The following is a 19,284-nucleotide window of genomic DNA, read 5'->3' on the forward strand; positions in this document are numbered from 1 at the left end:
TGCAGCAATAAATGTGTGCTGGCATGAGGATGGTTCAAATAATAGAGGTGCACAGGTGTACACAAAGTGTGTACAACACAAAACAAATTAAAAAGAAACCCCAGCTTCTTCTTACCATAAAATATTCAATATTCTATGGTAATCACAGTCCTCCTACTCAGATATAAAGAATTTATTACTCTTGATCAAAGGAAATATACCACACATCAGTTATCATGCAGTCTGACATATCTGAGGTCTGACTCAGTTCCAGACTTAGCTTGTAGAGCTAATGTTCAAATGAAGATGATCTGAGCAGCAAAATCTTCCACAGAAAATGTAACTTATTTTGACTATAAGCCATTTGTTTTAATTATATGACCTTGTGGTAACTCGCACAGTTTAAGAAGCATCCAAACAGCTCTCTGAGACAATAGCAAGCAACTATTTGCAGACAGTTAAGATATACACTTTTGGAACATACTTTTCATTAGCATTTAAAAAAACTGAAGACTTTGGGATTCTGGCTCTCCTAACTCTTTTAGGGACTTTCATCTTTAAATCATCCTACTAATGCTGTGATGCTTGTTCACAGAGGGTATTCTACCATGTGAATAGAGTTGAAATTTTAACTGGTTACAGTAATACAAACTTGGCTTATTAATATCAAATCTGTAAGATAATTAGAGGAAAGGACAAAACCATGGGAGCTGGGGTACAGTGAAACTAAAATTAAATTAGTTTGCTGCTAACCAGGTCAATATATAGCTTGATTAGGATAAATTTCAGTCATTGAAGGGCTAACATCATATAAACAGCCATCTTTCAAATAGCAGCAAAACAAAACCATTAATAAATTCACCAAACAACATAACCTTCTGACAGAGTATCTGAAATATTAGCAATTTGGAAAGGAGAAATTTTAGCATAAGCTTTACCTTGTTAAGACAATTAAGATTTAAAACAAAAACACCGCAATAGTTAATCACAATTTATCTAGAGAGAAGCAGAAATCACATTTAAAGTATTTGTGATTCATAAGGAGAACTTCAGCCAAACTAGGTGCTGTCAGCATGAGATACAAGAAAAGCTGTGTAGTATTTGAATGCAAGAAAAAGTCAGGAAATTTTGAAATAGTGATGTCATTGTCTGTACTGCTTATAGAACAATTAACTCTCCCACATCAACAAAAGCCCCAAGAGAAAAAAAAAATATTAAAATGGAGAATTTCAATGACTATTCAAATAAAAACTTCGGCTAAATAACCTCTGTGACTTCAAAAAGATAACTGAAAATCTTTCTGGAAAAAGAAAGGAAATGTTAATCTCTGAAAAGCTAACACAATTATATACTGAACTGCCAATATGCATCTCTAGTTTCTAAAACTATGTCAGAATGCACCTGCTTTCAAGAAGTAATAGTGAAGCAACAGCACACAATGACTGAAGCTGCTATTACTAGAGATGGTAAAAAAGCAAGAGATGTTCCTTAAAAAGGTTCTTGTAAACAAAAAAGTAAAATCTGTTGAATTTTCCTTCACGTAAGGGATAGCCCTGAGATCATCAAGATGAGACAACAGGGTGAAGAAATTGGTAGTCCAGTTTACGTTAAGATATTCTAAGCAACTAATACGAACATAAATTAGTCCTCCTTTGAGCAACCCACTTAGAGCACTGCTAAGCATCATTCATTTCTAACACAGGAAAGAGTATCTGCAGGTAATGAGGTTGAGAAAAAGGTAACTTCGGAAACTGAGAACTGCACACATCTGTACCAATCCTTCATTAATGTCAGGTTCAGGGTACAGTAAAAGACAATTAATTTTATAAACTATGCAGACATACATATTTCTCACGCTTCCCTCAGCACTGTTGGAAAATACTCAACCTATTTCGTGCATTTATGAAAACACACACTCTAAAAGCCTTTTAATATCCTTGTATCCATACATTGATCAAACCAATCCAGATGTCTTCTCCTTCACATATATACACATCAATATTATTTTTCCAATCCAGCTTAAGGATGTAATTAAACTCATTAAGAATTAATACGACTGCTCTACTTTCATTTTCAGTAACTGTAATTCTAGTAATCTCAAACTATTCAGCTACTCTCAAAGTACATAAGGCTGCAGAATTCGCAAATTTATTAGAGATAGTGGAATTTTTAGAGATAGTGGAAAGGAGTTACCCACATTGCTACAAAAGTCAGTAATTAATTCCTTCTCAAATGTCACATACCAGCTTTTATAGATACATACCAACTGTTTTCTGTCGTACTATGCTTCTTGCCTTTTCTGTTCCAGGAGAGCCAGTGGTTGTAGCACTGCGTTGTCTCATTGGTGCTTGTCCAGGTTGATCACGGCTCCAGCCTCTAGAAAAGGACTTATCAACAGAAGATTTTGGGAATTCATGCCCAACTCCTGCAAAAATAGAATAGGAAATCTATTAACTTGTGTTGTGGTATCATTAGAGATTTCTAGTTTTGTTATTTCAGAGAGTTTTAAAGCTGCATAGAATAAATTAAGCTATCAAAGCCAGCATGATTTCAAAAGCTAGACAGCTCATTACCAGCTTTTAAATATATCAAGTCACTCAGTCAGCATTAACACTGAGGGATACTCAAACTTTTTCAGAACTGTTGGTTTTATTAAACTATTGTGATTTTCTTTTCTGACCAATCAAGTGCAAAACCACAAGAAAACCAGGTTTACAAAGATAATAGCCTGATAAAATGTGTAACTAGAAATCTTCCCTTTGCTGTTCCTATTAGACAAGACACAAAATAATATATTACAAACTATTAATATTGTGGGGTTTTTCTAAACAATTTTGTGATATTTGAGGAACATGAAATAAAGATTATGAAATATTTTAAAACTAAATGCAAAAGCAAAAAAATAGGATGATGGGCTCAGAAAACAAGGCTCTTTAAAAATTCACAAAAAATGCTAAACAAATATTTAGAAAAGATAGAACAAATTCAGATTTGATATTTATATTGAACTAAAGAAAGCTCATATGAGGAGCTATCAAAAGTAACTATGTAAAAAGAATGTGAATGTATTTCCTTATCCACATTGAACTCATATAATAAAAAAATTATACTGAATTTATAATAATTAAAAGGGTATCCTCTCAAAATATGAGCCATTGTACAACATGTTCATTATTATTAGCAAATGAACAGGGCAAAATAAATTTGTATTTGGCATAATTTGTATGATATTTATTACTTCCAAAGCTGGATTTAACTCTGCAACTCACATTCAACACGGAGGCTTTCTCTGGAACTCTATTACTGAAGGCTAACATAAACTCTTCTCATGTGGCTCTGTATGGGTGATACAGATGATTCAAAATGGTTTCTATGCCTATATTCAAATAACTACACACATTCTTATCCCACATCAGACTTTTTCCATAAACTGTGTCTTTTGCATGAAAAAGGAAAGCTGCATAGTATATTAAAACAAACATACGTGTACCGGAACAAACTCTGAGGGTCAACTACAGAGAAATCTGTTTTTGTTCAGTTGCCACACACCAGAACAACAAAAGAAAAGTATGAAGAATGCCTCTGCCCAAGATGATAAATTTGGAAGTATGTTACATGTTTTTAGCAAATACAGCCTACAGGAACATCCTCTTTACGAGGGGGAATCCACAGGGATTACTTCTCACTGACAAACTCTATGATATTAATAGGATTTGACTGGAAAACCACATCAATGAGAACACAGATTAAAAAGTAGACTACAGATTACACTTTTTTCCCATATTTATTACTCACTCTAAATAAAATCGTGGCTCTCACTATGAGATCTCCAAGCACTTTTTAAAGGAGAACAAAATTGGTACCCATGTTCTAATGAAGTGGAAACAGAGACAGAAGTGATTGCTTACGGTCACATGCAGAAAGTCAGTCTCTGATCTGGAAGGAGAATCCATGTTTTGCAACTCTTCCTCCAGTCCTCCATCCAGGACAGACTTTCTGTCCCTTACCCATTCCAGAACCATACCACTATAAGCAAGCAGCCACCTCCTCTCCTCAAATTGTGTTCTACAGGTATTCCATGCATTGTTTAGGAACCAGTTTAAAAAGTGGATTATTAGAAGTATCCTTTCTCTTAAGGAGTCCAACAAGGTCACTTTGACAATATGTATCTTCACTGTGGCTTAGTACCCAAGAAAACTTATGTTCATCTTACCTTTCATCTTTAAACAACATTCATTTCATTTCAGGATCAATATTCCAATTACACTTGCTACAACCACTTGCTAGCTAGCTAATTTTTACCAGATGTATAATCTTCATTACTTTCAAGAAGTTATGACTGGGAGTCAACTATCTAATTGCTTGGATAAAAGGAGAAAGGCATAACCCATCTCAGTGTAACATTTCAGGTTAAATTCAACACTCCTTTAAGAACTACATTACATATGCGCCTATTTGCAGGACTTGAATCTTAACATAAGGATTTTGTGGCGGTTCCAAAAAGCAGCCTTATCTTAAAGAAACTGGGGTATTTCAGGTGACAGAGATGCCTAACTAGGTATACTAAAAAGGCTAGACCAAAATTATGCCGTGCCAAAGATCTCACTAACCCAGCTCAAATTCAAATGACGTGTACACAGTGTTGTCTTACCTTTGCCTTTGTGTTTTTTCTGCTTCTGCTCACTTAATTTATCCAATGGCAGGTCACTGAGGTCGAGGCTATACAAGTTTCTAGCTAACACCTTAGTTAGTGTCTCCATTGTCAGTGACCACTCAGTGGCCAGCTCTTCCCAATATGTCAGTGATGACATTACAGACAGCAAGTCATCCCAAAGTTCTCGAGAGATGTAGACATTTAGATTCGCTTTGATCCAAGCTACTATAAGAGTCTAAAAAATAAAATAAGAAAAGTTGGCTTCTGAAAGTAAGATGATGACATTCAAATGTTATTGCTTAAAAGGAAGCTTCTAACTATCCCCAAAATATCTCTGTAGTCCTGCCATAATTTCCTCACCAACACACACACACTTCTCAGGAATTATCCAAGTGTTATTTCAACAAAGGCTTCTGACTTAAACACAGCAACAACTGGTTTGACTCATGAAAGATCTTTCAGTATTTTAAAGAGTTTTGTAATGCTGTTGTCCATTAGTTCTCATTACATTTGTATCGTGTGTATCCTCTTTTTTTCCTACTAAAGAATCTGAAGACCTTATAGATCCTATTTACGGAGAAGCCACTACAGCAGCAGTCTGCAGCTATAAACTTTGAAACAATCTGCTGCAGCTTACTGTAGAGAAAAAACAACAGATCATTTAGTTAGGCATGGATGGCACAGAAAATTTTGTGCTGACTTGAGCTAATTTTACAACGGCAACAGGCTAAAACGGCACACATTCCCAGTTATCCTCACTCAACTAAAGGTTGGCAATATTTTAACTTCACAGTACCCCAAAAAACATTGTCACAGTGTCATTAAATATAATACAGGAAGTATCAAATGTAGCCAGCTCTTTAACTCACGCTCTTCACATTATCTAGGCAACATGATCAATGACAAACCAACCCACAGTAGTTTGTTGCATCTAATCTCTTGGTCAAAATTAAGCTGAATTAGTTAAAGTAAATTTATGTTTTAATTGCCTGGAAAAGAGGTCCTGCAAGTCTTCCAGCTAAAGTGGAGTTTTTTCTTCCTTGATACTGCAAAAAAGTTTGGGGTGGTATTTTCAGCACAGATTCAGTAACCCTGAGCAGTACAAGCAGCATCTGTTCCCTGTAAAACAATATTAGAGTCACAGTTTTGTTATTCTTCTGGATAGATCAGGATACTTCTAAGACAACAACCAAGCCTGATTCACTCAAACACATTCCAAACAAGACATAGTGATAACAAACAGCCTAACTTGGAAGTAATTTCTCTTGCAAGAGCCATCTGCTTTTCACACTTGAGAGTGAGGAATCCCTGTCACCCTCTAGTTAATCTTCTGGCATGTCATTAAAGAGCTAACATCCTCAGTGGCCTGAAATTACAGGCAAAGTTTTAATTAAATTTCCATCCAGAGCTTTAACTTTCTTTTTTTTGTTGTATGAATGACAGGTTTTGGCAATGTTACGTTACCATTAGCATAATTCATTAATTATTTTGTGTGTCACAACCTTTGCCATCATAGTCTAGAATCACTTTTTTACACTGATGTAAAACTGAGGAAGAAAATAGTAATCTAGTAAAATACGTTCTCTATTATCACTCCCAAATTTCCCAGTGCCTAGCCTTTAACTGACTCCATATTTCCTCACAACAGGAGACAAGCTTCACATGACATGTACTGCCAAGCCCTTCTTACTCAAGAGTTCAGGAAATACAAGAGACAGACTGAATGCAAGTCAAGTTAAAATTGAGTAAATCAGCCATTTTAAATCCCCTCGCTTCCTTACAGTGGAGAATGGTGGCAGTATACTACTTCATTACAGACAGCTATTTAGAAGAGAGGAGAAAATAATATAAATTAATTTAAAAGTGGGGTCTCTTGTACCTGCTAGGCACCTTAAGCACTGCAAAGGAACAAAACAAATCAAGAGAAACCCAAATCTGATTATAAGTTATCCATGCTTATCTGAGGATTGTTTATTTTTAAATAAGGCTGTGAAGCTTCATGTGTATATTCATATTTTAGTACTCTGATGACATTTTCCAGGGCATCATGTGTCAATAACTTCTTAATGATAGCCTGTATATCCTACCTTACTCCTTTTTTCACCGAAAGCTTAGCTGCCTCAAACTAGGTGCATACTATTGACTTTAACAGAGCAGATAACCTCTTCCCCTGTGGTAAGCTGTGATATTAAAGTCTGTATCTACTGACATAGAGAAACAGTTTCACGTAGTATCACCCTACTGTATTTACTACCAAGTCAGTTTTCACTTTTACCTTGTAAACTAATAATCTAAAACAAAAGCATTAATATTTTACCATGTCTTCTTGTCCATAGTCACTTGGACTACCATGTGACGGTAGATATTAAGAATGCGTTTACACATGTCAGTGTGTTCATCCAGCAGGGCTTTGATTTCATTTGCAGGTTCAAGAAAGAATATATTTGAAGAATTTATTATAAAAATCTGTAAGCAGAAAAGAGTGGATGTTATGAGCCTGAAGCACCTCGATGTTTTCAGCAATTCAGTTGATAGCATCCAGGAAGAGAAAAATCTATGATTAACAGAAAAGGCTGCATAGGCACTCAGAAGTATGTATTTAAATATAAGTTAGCTTGATGTGATAATAAAGCAACAGTAAGACTGATTTATTTCCCATTTTCTTCTACAAAAAAAAATTGTATTTTTGCTGTCATACACGGATGGTACAACAAACTACACAATACAGTTATTTTCATATGATGGACAAAAATGTCCCATTGAAGAAGTCCACTGCACAAAAGCTCCACTGGTAAGCCAGCAACTAACTAGTATAATATATGCTAAACTACTTGAAATAATCCTAATACACAGTGTGTACTTCAGCACAACAAGGCCTGTATTAGATTCTAGGAAACTAAAGCATTAATGCCACTGTGATCAGTAAGGCTTAGCAAAAGTAGGAAACAGGATACTTTTCCAAAGTGTTTGATTGACTTCAGTGGACAGTGAATTGGGGCTTTCACAACGAAAATTATGAAAATGAGGTAGGCAAGGACACTGCAGGAGTCAAAGGAGCTACTTCTGAAGTGTTATTTTTTTTAAGGTTAGGAAATATTTTAATTACAGTGAGCCTTAGATTTCAAATTATTTTTCGTTTGTCTTTCTTAATCCACATATACAGGAATAATTTGCTTTAAAACTGCAAGTTCCCTCTACTGAGAGCTTTGGATTTTACCAACTAAGAGCTGTTAGTATGCAGCTTTACATTCACTAGCCTCAACTGATGAACCTACCCTAAGTGCCTAGAAATAAGTCTATGCAAGAACTAAATGGGAAGAAAACTCAAGACTGAAGTCTTAAACTCTTGATCTACAAAAAAAGTCCAATGCGGTTCCAGGTTGAGATACCTCTCAAATTCAGACATGGTCCTGGATTAGAATGAGGTCTTTACTAAATTTCAGGCTAAAAAAGGTATCTGCTGGTCAAATGAACCTTTGTCTGAAAATGTCAACATGAAGAATCTCCCAGACATTCACAGGTGTGATAAAGATATTTCACTGTTTCTTTTCTCAGAAACACTATTCATAATATTCATTGTACGCAAAGATTATTAAGCTTAAATTATTGTAACATATTTGAATTTAAACATGATTTCAATTACAAAGTTGATTTCTATATGTAAGAGTGAACAGCACAATTGAAAATCCTACTCAGAAAATAATTCAATAACGAAAATAATGAGTTTTATTCGGTATTGTCACCCACATTATAAGTGCATATAGTTGGAGTGGAAAATGAATGCCTTTTATTTTATTCAGAATCAATTTTCTTTTGGAAAAAAGAATATTACAGAGGCTAGAGTCAGATGTACATCTCTATGTATGGTATGTGCATGCTCATATTATACATAAAATGCACACATTTTATATGACCGTAAGAGCATTTTAAAGACCCTCAAATTATACATGATTCATTTTCCATATCCTCAAATTCAGGAAAGCATTTTGCTGAACATTTGAAATTAACACAATTTCTACCCTGTCAAATTTCCTAGAAGCAGTTAGAAGACTTATGTTATGCAATTTCTGCAACTCTCTGATCCTTTAAATATATCACTGAAGTAGAGTTGTGGTGTCTGATCAAATTTTTCAAACACTTAGGTACTCGTCCAATCCATAACTCAGATAAGTATGAGAAAATATCCTTGTACACCTTATTATTCAGATTAGGGAAACTGCAGGGTCAGATGTTTTGTGTGTGGTGACTAACAGCTTGTAAGAAAAAATATTCTAAGCATTCTCATTAAACACCTAGAGTAATTTGAAAATGCAAATTATTTTTTTCTGTGATACAATGCAGAGCAGAATGCTTGTCCAGATGCAAAATTAAAATATTTTGTTACTTTGTTATCCAACACTTGTATGTTGCCCTATGAAAGGTCAATAAAGATAGAGTCATTATTCTAACACTATCATTGTACTTTTAAAATCCAAAATAATTTTTAAAATTCAGAGATGCCTTGAAGGAGCATGGGATTCCCTTGCAGGAAGCATGCATTATATACCACTCTTTATGTACTGGTAACAAGAAGTTTATTATTACAATGAAAATTAGATATCAAGTCTATTTCATACCTGCAACACTGACTGCACTCCAGCTCGTACATTTTGCTCTTCAGTATCAATTTCGGACATTTTATGCAAAGTGTCTTCGTAACAGCCATTTCTTGCCCAGTTTGAATTTCTAACATGACTGGAGTTCATCCCTTTTTCCTGAAAAATATTTTTTCTTAAGATCCCATAGATTTATAGATGAGTATTCTGGTTTTATATTAAAGGGAAAAAGATACAATAGATATTACATAAAAAACAACGGTAAGTAGATGTTTAAGATGCATCTAAAAGATACAACAATATTTTAAGAAGTTTGTAGCAATTATTTTAAAGTATGTGGATGAAATAACTACTATCCTCTTCATCCTTTTATTTGTATATAACTTCTATAGGGCTGAAAGTTGGCCTACTGCATAATCCACATCTTGAATTTATAAAATTATATGGAATTTTAAATTGAATTAACCACATTAAAATTCTAGAGATATTGGATCAAATTGTTAGCCCATTCATGCACTGTTTAATTACCATTGATTTTCCCCAATAGATGCTCTGACGTCAAGTTAAACCATGTATAATCTGTCAAGGAGGCCACTTCTCTGTGTACTGGTGTACGCAAAAGATGCACAAATATTAACCAACAATATTTTACCTCTTCTCTTTCTTTTGCTTTCTCTGATGAATTGTGGTCAACAACAGTTTCATCACAATCTCCAGTTGTGCACTGCATTATTTCTTCAGGTTCTTTCATAAATAAAGGCTTGTCTTCTTGCTGAATCCATTCCTGATACACCTTTACTACTTTCCTCATGGCAGCTGCTTCACATATAGGCAACAGAAATGCCTGTGAGTAGAAAAAGAAAACATAAAAAACCAGTTACAATACTTGGAGTCAACTTGGGTTCTATCATGTACAACTTCTAAGAGATAAGGGGGGGACAATACCACAGCCACTGTAGGATCTTAACAAAAAAACTACTCTTAAACATAAATGTTTGCTCATTTTCTTCATCTGCAAATAAAGAATATGAAAAAATGTTTCAGGAAGAAAACCTGTTAAGAAAGTACTCTGAAAACTTCACTGCCAACGAGAGAGATGTGAGAATCCATACACCTATCCTGCTGAAATTACGACCCAAACGCTCATCAAAAGCATGCAAAACAAATGAGCACATGTTGCCATTAGAAAATCTCCCGTTTACACACATTACTGGTATCCATGTACCTAATTTTTAGCTAAATGAGATTTTATATAACAGTATCCTCAAAATAAATGACTCGCTGAAAAGACTTCAGAATTACTGTTTCAAAAAATCGTACATTTGAGTCAGTGTGGTGGCTGATCAGTGCCCTCTTCAGGAGATGCTCTGTATCTGCTGTGCTGATAACCACCAGCCATAAAGTTTCAACTAACTATAAATACATTAACCAAAGATCATGATGCCTTAAATGTATTTTTAAAAGAACTGATACACTAAACTAAAACATAGTTTTACAGAGTCCATGGTGTGAATGTTGAAGATGCATCGCCCATGTCTTTGAGCAGTGCCCGTCTGAGACAAGTGATATGTTCTCTCTCTGGAAACAGGTATTTTATACCAGTATTTCACTAAAAAGAGCTTTCCTGTGTAGTACAGAATTCAGCTGACAAGTTCACCAGTAACACACGATCAGATACCAAGCTTAACAGTCTTCTGCAAGCCCATATATATTTTTTGTACCCCAGAGTCTAAAATAAGTAAAACAATTTTTCTCCTATCTTCCCACCATTCCACCACAGAAATCTCCTGGCTGGAAGAACTTAGCTCTAAAAATGTTTCAGAAATATTACAAACATGTGGCATACTAGAAATGAACTTACACTGAAAACTTCTGGCCAAAGAATGAATTAAATGAGATTTCATAACCACACATAAAATCCAAATAATATACATAACTCATGAAGTGCCTTGTGAGCAGGACAAAGAAAATAGCCTTGGCTGTTCCTTTTACTAGAGGGTGAATCAATACTTTAGACTCTGCATTCAATGTCTCAGATTCTCTAAACCCTTGAGCGACTGCCTTTCTGAACCCAGAAAAATCCATTATCTCCTTCAGTAATGTGGCCTGGCTCTTAAACTAGAGGAATGGATATGGATAAGCTTCCGACATTGATTTGTCTCGTTCAAAAATACCCCTTTCATCCAGATATACAAGAGTTTTAAAATCTTCTCTCTTCTCTTGTTTGAAGTAATTAGTACCATGCATTTAAATTGAAACTTAATATATTTTTCTTTACTCTTATTCAGAAAAATCTCTTCAACTTTTGATCTACAGCATGGGGCATAAGGGAAGTCTAATCTGTTGTATGCTCTCACATCAAACCTTAAATTACGTATTTTCACATTATAAAGACTTCATATTCTGGCACGCGTTCTCAGTTCAAATTTGTTTAATAGTTTCCAGTTGACAAACACTATTTTGACTATGCTCAGCTAACACTGCCACTGCAGTAAAAGTCAGAAGCAGAAGCCATTACTTTCTATAGCCATCTGTCCCACTCTTCCGGTGAACACTATCAAGGTAAGGACATTGGACTGGTCCTAAAACAGCTCTTTGACACCTGCAGACTCCCACATGAGGCTTAGTTTAGTATGCTTGGTGTAGCTAGTAGCTACAGGGTCGATATAGGAAAAGATCAAACATTCCTGTCTATGAGGAACTATAAAGTCGAAGTTAAATGTTGTCACACTGGTAATTAAAGAAATAAAATTCTAAAAATTAGGAACCAGGAAAACTCTACACAGAAAATATGACAGAATTTTAACTTTTCAATTCTTAAACCTTCAAGGCAACGACTGAAAAAAACAACAGAATTATAGAATCACCTATTAGCAAATGCTCTTGAAAGAAACCCATGACTCAATGACCATTTATGATACAATAATTAATACTCTTGCATTCTATACAGGGTTCTTTACCTGCCGAAAAATCTCAGTTAGAAAATTAACGTTGCTTCTTTTAGAAGAAAAGACTTTCCGGACAATTTCAATATCAGTTAAATGTTCTTCATCAATACTGCAGAGGCTGGAAGAACTTGGTTCTCTCTCTGTTAGAGTACTTGTATTAGAATGAGATTGTTCAGGTTCTGCATTTCTATCCTGCTTATCAGTACTGTCATTTTTGCTGTCCTCTCTTGAAGCCATGTTAGCAGCTGCTCTCTAGAACAAAAATTAAAGAACAGTCCATAGTTCATTTTTAGTACAATAAATGAACAGTACAATTTAAGTTATATAACAGTACAAAGAATCCAGGAAAAAACCCCAACACAACAAAACAAAAACAACCCCAAAAAACCCCCCAAAATAGGATTCACTGCATTTCAAGGCTTCTTACATCTACTTGATTAAAAACAAAACAGTAGAATTTGGGGGAAAACAAACAAACAAACAAAAAGCCTAGCAAGTGCTTCTAACGTGAATTCATAACCAGAAATTTTTTTAGAAATCCCTTTTAAAAAATTCTTCATTAATTGTAATTACTGGTGGAATGCATGCTGCTGACATAACAACTAAGACAAAAACATGAAAATTTGTTTTACCTGAATATTCTTTGGCACATTTTCACCTTCCATCCCAGGAATATGAGGTCCTGTATGAGGTTTTGGCTCAAGCCAGAAAGACACCAACCATCGAATCACAATAACACGAGCCTTAATAAAAGGCTCTTTGGTGCAATATATTGCCTCATTGGTTTCAGCATCTTTCTTTACCATTACATAGTGTGGCTTTGGTCTCATTTGTGGTATATCTGTAAGGAGAGACAAAACATCTTAAAAATATGTGCAGATAGAAAGCTCTACGTAAAAAAGAAATTCTAAAACCGTAAACGGTACAAGTGAACTTTCAGAGGTCCTGGTTTTTTCTTATTTGCTGTTGTACAACTTATCCCAAGATGCACTGAAATTGATGTGAAAGAGAAAATTTCCAAGAGTAGACTGTAAGACTTCAAAAGGCTGTAATTTTCTCCTGGAGGGAGACAATATTGTTAGTCCAGCAGAGAGCAACTTGTTTCTTTTATGCAAAACATCTAATTCTTTAGCTAAAGTATATTACTATAGTCTTACATCCTTGCCTGCACTTTTTTCTAAACAATTAAATACATTTCATTTTTTTCAGCTTTATTAAAGCTACACCCTATACTCAGTATTTAAAGATAACCTACAGCACATTCACCGCCTCACACTTTCATTGAAAACTACAAAGGAGTTCTAAACAGCAAAATAGCTATTAACTATATGGCCTACACCAGAAAATCACTTTTGTACAAGTTTAAGATATTGTCACAATTCTTAATGCATTTATAGCTGTCTAAGTTACTAAGGAACAATTTATCATAATCATATCATTTTACAGCCTTTTAAGAGTCTTATGTGTCACTTATTCCCTACTAGCAAAGCTACTGGGAAAAGCAGATGCAGTTCAGGTCCAAGAATTACCACATTCCCTAATGAATCCCTAGAAAGATATCTGTGCTGGCCTGGAATGACCCACAATAAAGCAACATAATCAGGGATCATTAGTTCTTTACTGATACAGATTGCAATGTCTAACCATGGCAACAATGGAAGAGCTTTAATTCCCAACTGTACTCTTAACAGCAGCTGTAATAAACACAGCCTCTTCTGGCCCTGCAATAGGTGAAAGATGAACAAAAGAGAGAGAAAATCCTGCTCCAACACCATGCGAGTTTCAGCACTTCAGCTATTGCCGTATCTGCACTACCTGATTTTGCTGGATTTAGCTGACAGAGGAAGGGCACAAGTAATTTAACTGAAAGATAATTCTGTGCAATAGCCTTTCAACTGGCTTGCAGGGAATGTACCGAATGATGCCCAGCAGCATGCCAACTGGCAGGAACTGTGGCTATTTGGAGTCTATAACCTACAAATCCATTTTCTCCATCCCATGTTCTACATGATGGTTCAGACTGTTTAGCTCTTCTAGTTTTCTACTGTGCTTGTGACAAAGACACTAACAGTGTCACCAGTATTCCTGAACCCGCTTTAGAAAAAAAGTGACATTCCTCAATGTGGATAGAATTGACATGTGCCATAAAAACATTACAAAGATCAGGGGCACAGGGGGAGATGGATGGACAGTTTTTAAATTGTGTATAATGCACATTGCACATTTCTGCAGGGAACAGCCCAGTTCAACTCCAGCTATGTATCAGTCAACTCAACACTGCAAAGTGTCACTTCTAGGTTTCACAGCCCAAGACCGTATGCAGAACAGTTCTGCAATATCAGTCATCCATCTGAAGCACCTACCAAACTTCTGGGTGCTAATGACATTTCTCTGGGAGTGGAGTGCCAACTCTGCCTCTGGTTCTAGAAGGGCAAGTATGACATCTGCTCCAATACAAAAAGCTGCTGAAAATTTGTCTTAGAACTAATTCTGACATGTACTATGAGAACAAACTCTGCTGCTGGTGTTTCAGTATCATCATTTTCATCTGGTGACAGCACACAAAAAAAAAATCCAACAAAAAGAACAAAAAATGAGGAAGCATAGAAAACTATGGTCCTATCCAGACATGGAGAGGGACAGATTGGACAGAGATGGTATTTCAGTACTGCCTCAACTCTTCAATAGCTCACTATGGTATGTCAGCAAGAGATACATTCCATGGTTTTACAGGCCAGAAGGCAGTTCAAAGATACTAATGGTGGGAGTCAAAGAAGGTGCAAAGTAGTCATGCTGAAGAATATAAAGTTGTTCTCAGTGTATCATCCTAATGCAAGGTCAAGAGTTGTTTTAAGGGATCCACCATAACTTCTGCCAGCTCATGGTATCATAATCCAGGAGGGACAGATCTGGATAGCAGCAAAGAAATAATCAGCTACTATTTATGACAGCTATATATACTTTTAGGCATTTGAAGTGAATAGCGCCTGCTAGACTTCTGTAAAGGTTTCCTTGTTAAGGTTACAAATGCACAACACAACATCCAGCACCAGCATCAAGGATACCCAAGCTGGTATATCTCTGTGTCATTGCAACAGCCACATACAAAAGTAGTAATAAACTCATCATGATGCTGCTAAACCGAGGAATATTTTCAGAACAGACCTTAAAGTAACACCTGCTGGTTTTAATGAAAGCATTATTTTTAGAGGAGAAAATTACGATTCTTGTATACTACCCACCTAAGTGAGTAACAAAAGCATGGAACACTTCTCAAAAAAGCTTAAAAAGAGTTTATTTACTACAAATGAAAAACAGTACATTGTTTTTATTCTATGGAAAGAAGCAGGTTAGTAAGAAAATAAAAAAAATAATGTATCTTAGACAGAGGCATGTATAAAAGCACAAATCAGTGAAAAAAGGAAGTAAATGCAAGGTAGCACAGTATTTGAAAATGAAAATTCTCTCTTGTATCTATGAACAATCAGCAGGTTATGAAGGCTGCAAAACTAGCAGTATTTACAAAAGGACAAGACACTTAGCAGACATGCAGTAAACATGTCTTTGCAGCACACTATATCCTTTTGAAGTTTCATTATATCCTCTCTTTCTATTTCCTCTCAACTGTATTATGTGCTGCAGCTGCTTTGTATCCTTCTTCCATCATTTCTTGTATTTTCATGTTTCTGTTCATCTTGGAAGTAGGTGTCAAGGCTCCAGATGAAGACCCTGACATAAAACCAAAGCAAAAGAGAAGCTTATTGGATTGATTCAAATAGTACAAGAAGAAATATTCCCTTCTCCCAACTTTCCTTCTTCCCTTTTTGTTATCTTTTGGGCCCTCCCTACCCTCTGCCCTTCTCCCTCTGGGAGATGTGATGCAAGCTGATGCCAAAAAGGGCAGGAATTTTTAGGTGGTAGAAGGCGTACACAGGGTAAAAATATAAAAAGGCAAGCAAAAACAGTTATAATGCTAGACACTTGTAGTTTTGACCACGCTTATTTTTTAAGGCAATAAAGGGTTCAGAAAGAATGAAGAATGAAGAGCTGCAGAGAGCTGCAGACAGCCTTCCCTGTAAATGGCAGAAGCCATTGAAATGGCACAGACTACTATGATGGAAGAAACAATGTCCCTGAAATCTATTGGCTGTATCTGCAGTTCTTACTAAGCAGTTTCTAAAGACTATGTTACAGAATCTAAATAAATGTTAAAGACATTCAAAACAAACAAATAATAAAAAAAAATAATAATCTCACAGGCTCTTCTAAGCCTGTACTGCTGAGCTAACACTCAAGCCAGAATTTGAAAAGGGCACAATATTAGCTTCTGGTAACTGGAATATTCAGTGCTTGTTACTGCAACCAACATACTTATCTGAAAGTCTGCCTTGTCAGAAAAAAACAAAATCTCAATCCAATATACTATTTCCAGTGAAGCCCTGTATTAATGCTTGTTTTGATTGTATCTCATGACTTCTACTAAATTACACATTACACTAGAAGCATAAGAACTGGTTTTAGTAGCAGATTCAGCGTGCAAGTTTGTCCTGTTTTCTGCTTAAATGCTATCAGTTTTATTCAGAACAGGCACAGGACTCTTTCCAAATAGGGTGGGAAAATGCATGTCAGAGAAGAACTTCTTAGAGGAGAATAAACTACTACTTACCACTGTTTCTGTTGCTTTTATTACTGTATTCTTCCCCACAATTCTGATAATTGTTGCTGACTTTTCACAGCTTAAGGCACTGACAGTAGTTTTGGAGATGTGCGCCCATTTCTTCTTATTGTTCCCACTGCCCTCTTCTTTACTAAGTCCTTGCAAGTTTCTTGTTCATGGTTCACAGAAAGAGAGAACTACAGAAACACTTCTATGGAAGACTCAACCAAGATCTTCACAAAAAGAGAAAATATTGTTTTCACACTTCTTGTTTGAGGACATCAAGCAGCAGCAAGTTTGCTTTCTCAGCATCGCTTACTATGCCTCTTGTAATTATTTTATCACTGGACCTCTTCAGTATCTTCACAACTCTTGTTCTACTGTTGCTTATGGCTGTATTTATACTGTTTCTTCTCCCCTATATGAGGTCCACAGTCTGTCTTTCCCAGAAGAATATAATTTTGAAACATCCATCTCCTGAAGAAAGCCACAATTCAAATACATGCACATGGACTGGCAGAAATGAAGACCTTTTTAACAAACTTCCCTGACAGCTTGATTTTAGAATATGAAGCTGCATTTGGAGATCACTGCTAATCCTTGCAAGATGAGGCATCAATGGGTAAGAGGAAGAGAAAGCTGTCTGCATTGCTCAAGCAATGAAACGGCAGCTTAAAGCCTATATATGTGGCACTGCTCTGCAAGCAGGAGTCTTGAATTCTATTGGCTTACAACCAATATGTGCATGAGTGAATGCAAACTTGAGATAGCAAAATTAAGATTTGCAAACAGTGTTCTAGTTTAGAATGTACTAAACACATTAGCAAAACTCTAGTCAGGTTTGCTTCACAAACACCTAAAATTCTGCTCTTTAAAACAAAAGATATGTTCTCACACCATCAGCTTTACAGATTGTGTTAAACCTGAACTTCGCCTTCCTACTGCAAGCTCTTGGCAAAATACAGCTGACACAAAAACATAACTAACTTTGCCCTGTCTGAACTATGAGCACACACCACATGATCCAAACACGGTGATTCTGCATAGATAAAGTCAACAGCCCCCAAAGACACTAACACCGTTTATCTCAGCAGCAGTAGTTTCTCTTCAGAGCAAAACTTAAATCAGCAACGGAGGTCACACTGAAGAGCTGTTTTACAGGAACATTTAATTTTTCTGAATCACGTTAATATAGCAAGATTGACTCTAATGAAAGGGTCAGATGCCTTAATGAACTAAATACCATGAACAGGAACCATAACATGTTCTTTCATAAGAAATACTTCTTGAGAACGTTTATGGGCAACATAACTCAACTGGAAAAACTGCTGTGCTATACTCTCCATTAGAAACAACGTAGCGATCTTATCAGCTGTATTAACACTTACCAAGTATAGGGTTATACAAGCTGGTCTCCTTACAGATGTTTGGGAAAATAGAAGGTAAGTAGTATTTCTTAAAATTTGAGAATAAGAATGAAAATCCCTTTTCTTGATTTTCCTTGTTCTTCCATTCTAAACTCTTAACCTTAAAGAAAGAAGTTGAATAAAGTAAACATGTAGGACAGAAAAATGACCAATGAAATATATTCTTCATAAATTATTTCTTTGGAACAAAATCATATGCATTTTAATAAACACTTTTAGAAATATTGAATAGAAAACAGCCAGGAAATGTCAACAAAACAGACTGTTCTCTTCCAAAATTTTGACCTGAACACATCAAATACTGAAACCAATAGGAATACATCTGCTTTCATGGTTGTCTTGCCAAGTCAGGGAGTAAACCCAAAATGATTGGTTTTAATAAAATTATTTTTCTTATGAAACATTTTGACATATAAAGGACAATTACCCATGCTACTCTGAACATGTATTTGACAATTTCTTTTCACACATTTCAACTAGCAAGCATCTACATACTCCTTATAATAGGTACTTGGATTCATCAATGTGGTTGGCAATATGAAACAAACAAAGCTGTCAACCACAAGCAGTAGAAGATAGAACTTTAAAGTTGAATTCACCAAATCCACTTTCATGTATCATAAGTGCTAAGCCTTCCCCATTATGAAATTTCTTCCTGCTAAGAAGGCCAATGGCATCCTGGGGTGCATTAGAAAGGGTGTGGTTAGTAGATCAAGGGAGGTTCTTCTCCCCCTCTATTCTGCCTTGGTGAGGCAGCATCTGGAATGTTGTGTCCAGTTCTGAGTCCCTCAGTTCAAGAAGGACAGGGAACTGCTTGAATGAGTCTAGTGCAGAGCCACAAAGATGACTAAGGGAGTGGAGCATCTCCCTGATGGGGAAAGGCTGAGGGAGATGGGTCTCTTTAGCTTGCAGAAGAGGAGACTGAGGGGCGACCTCATCAACATTTACAAGTATGTTAAGGGGGAGTGTCAGGGTGATGGAGCCAGGCTTTTTTCAGTGATGTCTAATGATAGGAAAAGGGGCA

The 19,284-nt window shown here is 35.9% G+C and overlaps 1 protein-coding gene across 1 annotated transcript in view; it reads right to left on the reverse strand.

Moving 5' to 3' along the window:
- RALGAPA1 (Ral GTPase activating protein, alpha subunit 1 (catalytic)) overlaps positions 1 to 19,284 on the reverse strand; it is a 140,507-nt gene that overhangs the window by 90,348 nt on the left and 30,875 nt on the right. The window contains exons 9-17 of the mRNA XM_009993938.1: positions 18,222 to 18,360; positions 12,809 to 13,017; positions 12,189 to 12,428; positions 9,881 to 10,072; positions 9,250 to 9,387; positions 6,951 to 7,099; positions 5,623 to 5,752; positions 4,631 to 4,868; positions 2,243 to 2,404 (exon numbers count right to left, since the gene is read on the reverse strand). Coding sequence (XP_009992240.1) covers positions 2,243 to 2,404; positions 4,631 to 4,868; positions 5,623 to 5,752; positions 6,951 to 7,099; positions 9,250 to 9,387; positions 9,881 to 10,072; positions 12,189 to 12,428; positions 12,809 to 13,017; positions 18,222 to 18,360 — 1,597 coding nt within the window. The remainder of the gene's footprint in view (positions 1 to 2,242; positions 2,405 to 4,630; positions 4,869 to 5,622; positions 5,753 to 6,950; positions 7,100 to 9,249; positions 9,388 to 9,880; positions 10,073 to 12,188; positions 12,429 to 12,808; positions 13,018 to 18,221; positions 18,361 to 19,284) is intronic.

Source organism: Chaetura pelagica, unplaced genomic scaffold, assembly GCF_000747805.2.
Source record: "Chaetura pelagica isolate M959 unplaced genomic scaffold, ChaPel_1.0 scaffold11, whole genome shotgun sequence".
In the NCBI taxonomy this organism is placed as follows: Eukaryota; Metazoa; Chordata; class Aves; order Apodiformes; family Apodidae; genus Chaetura; species Chaetura pelagica.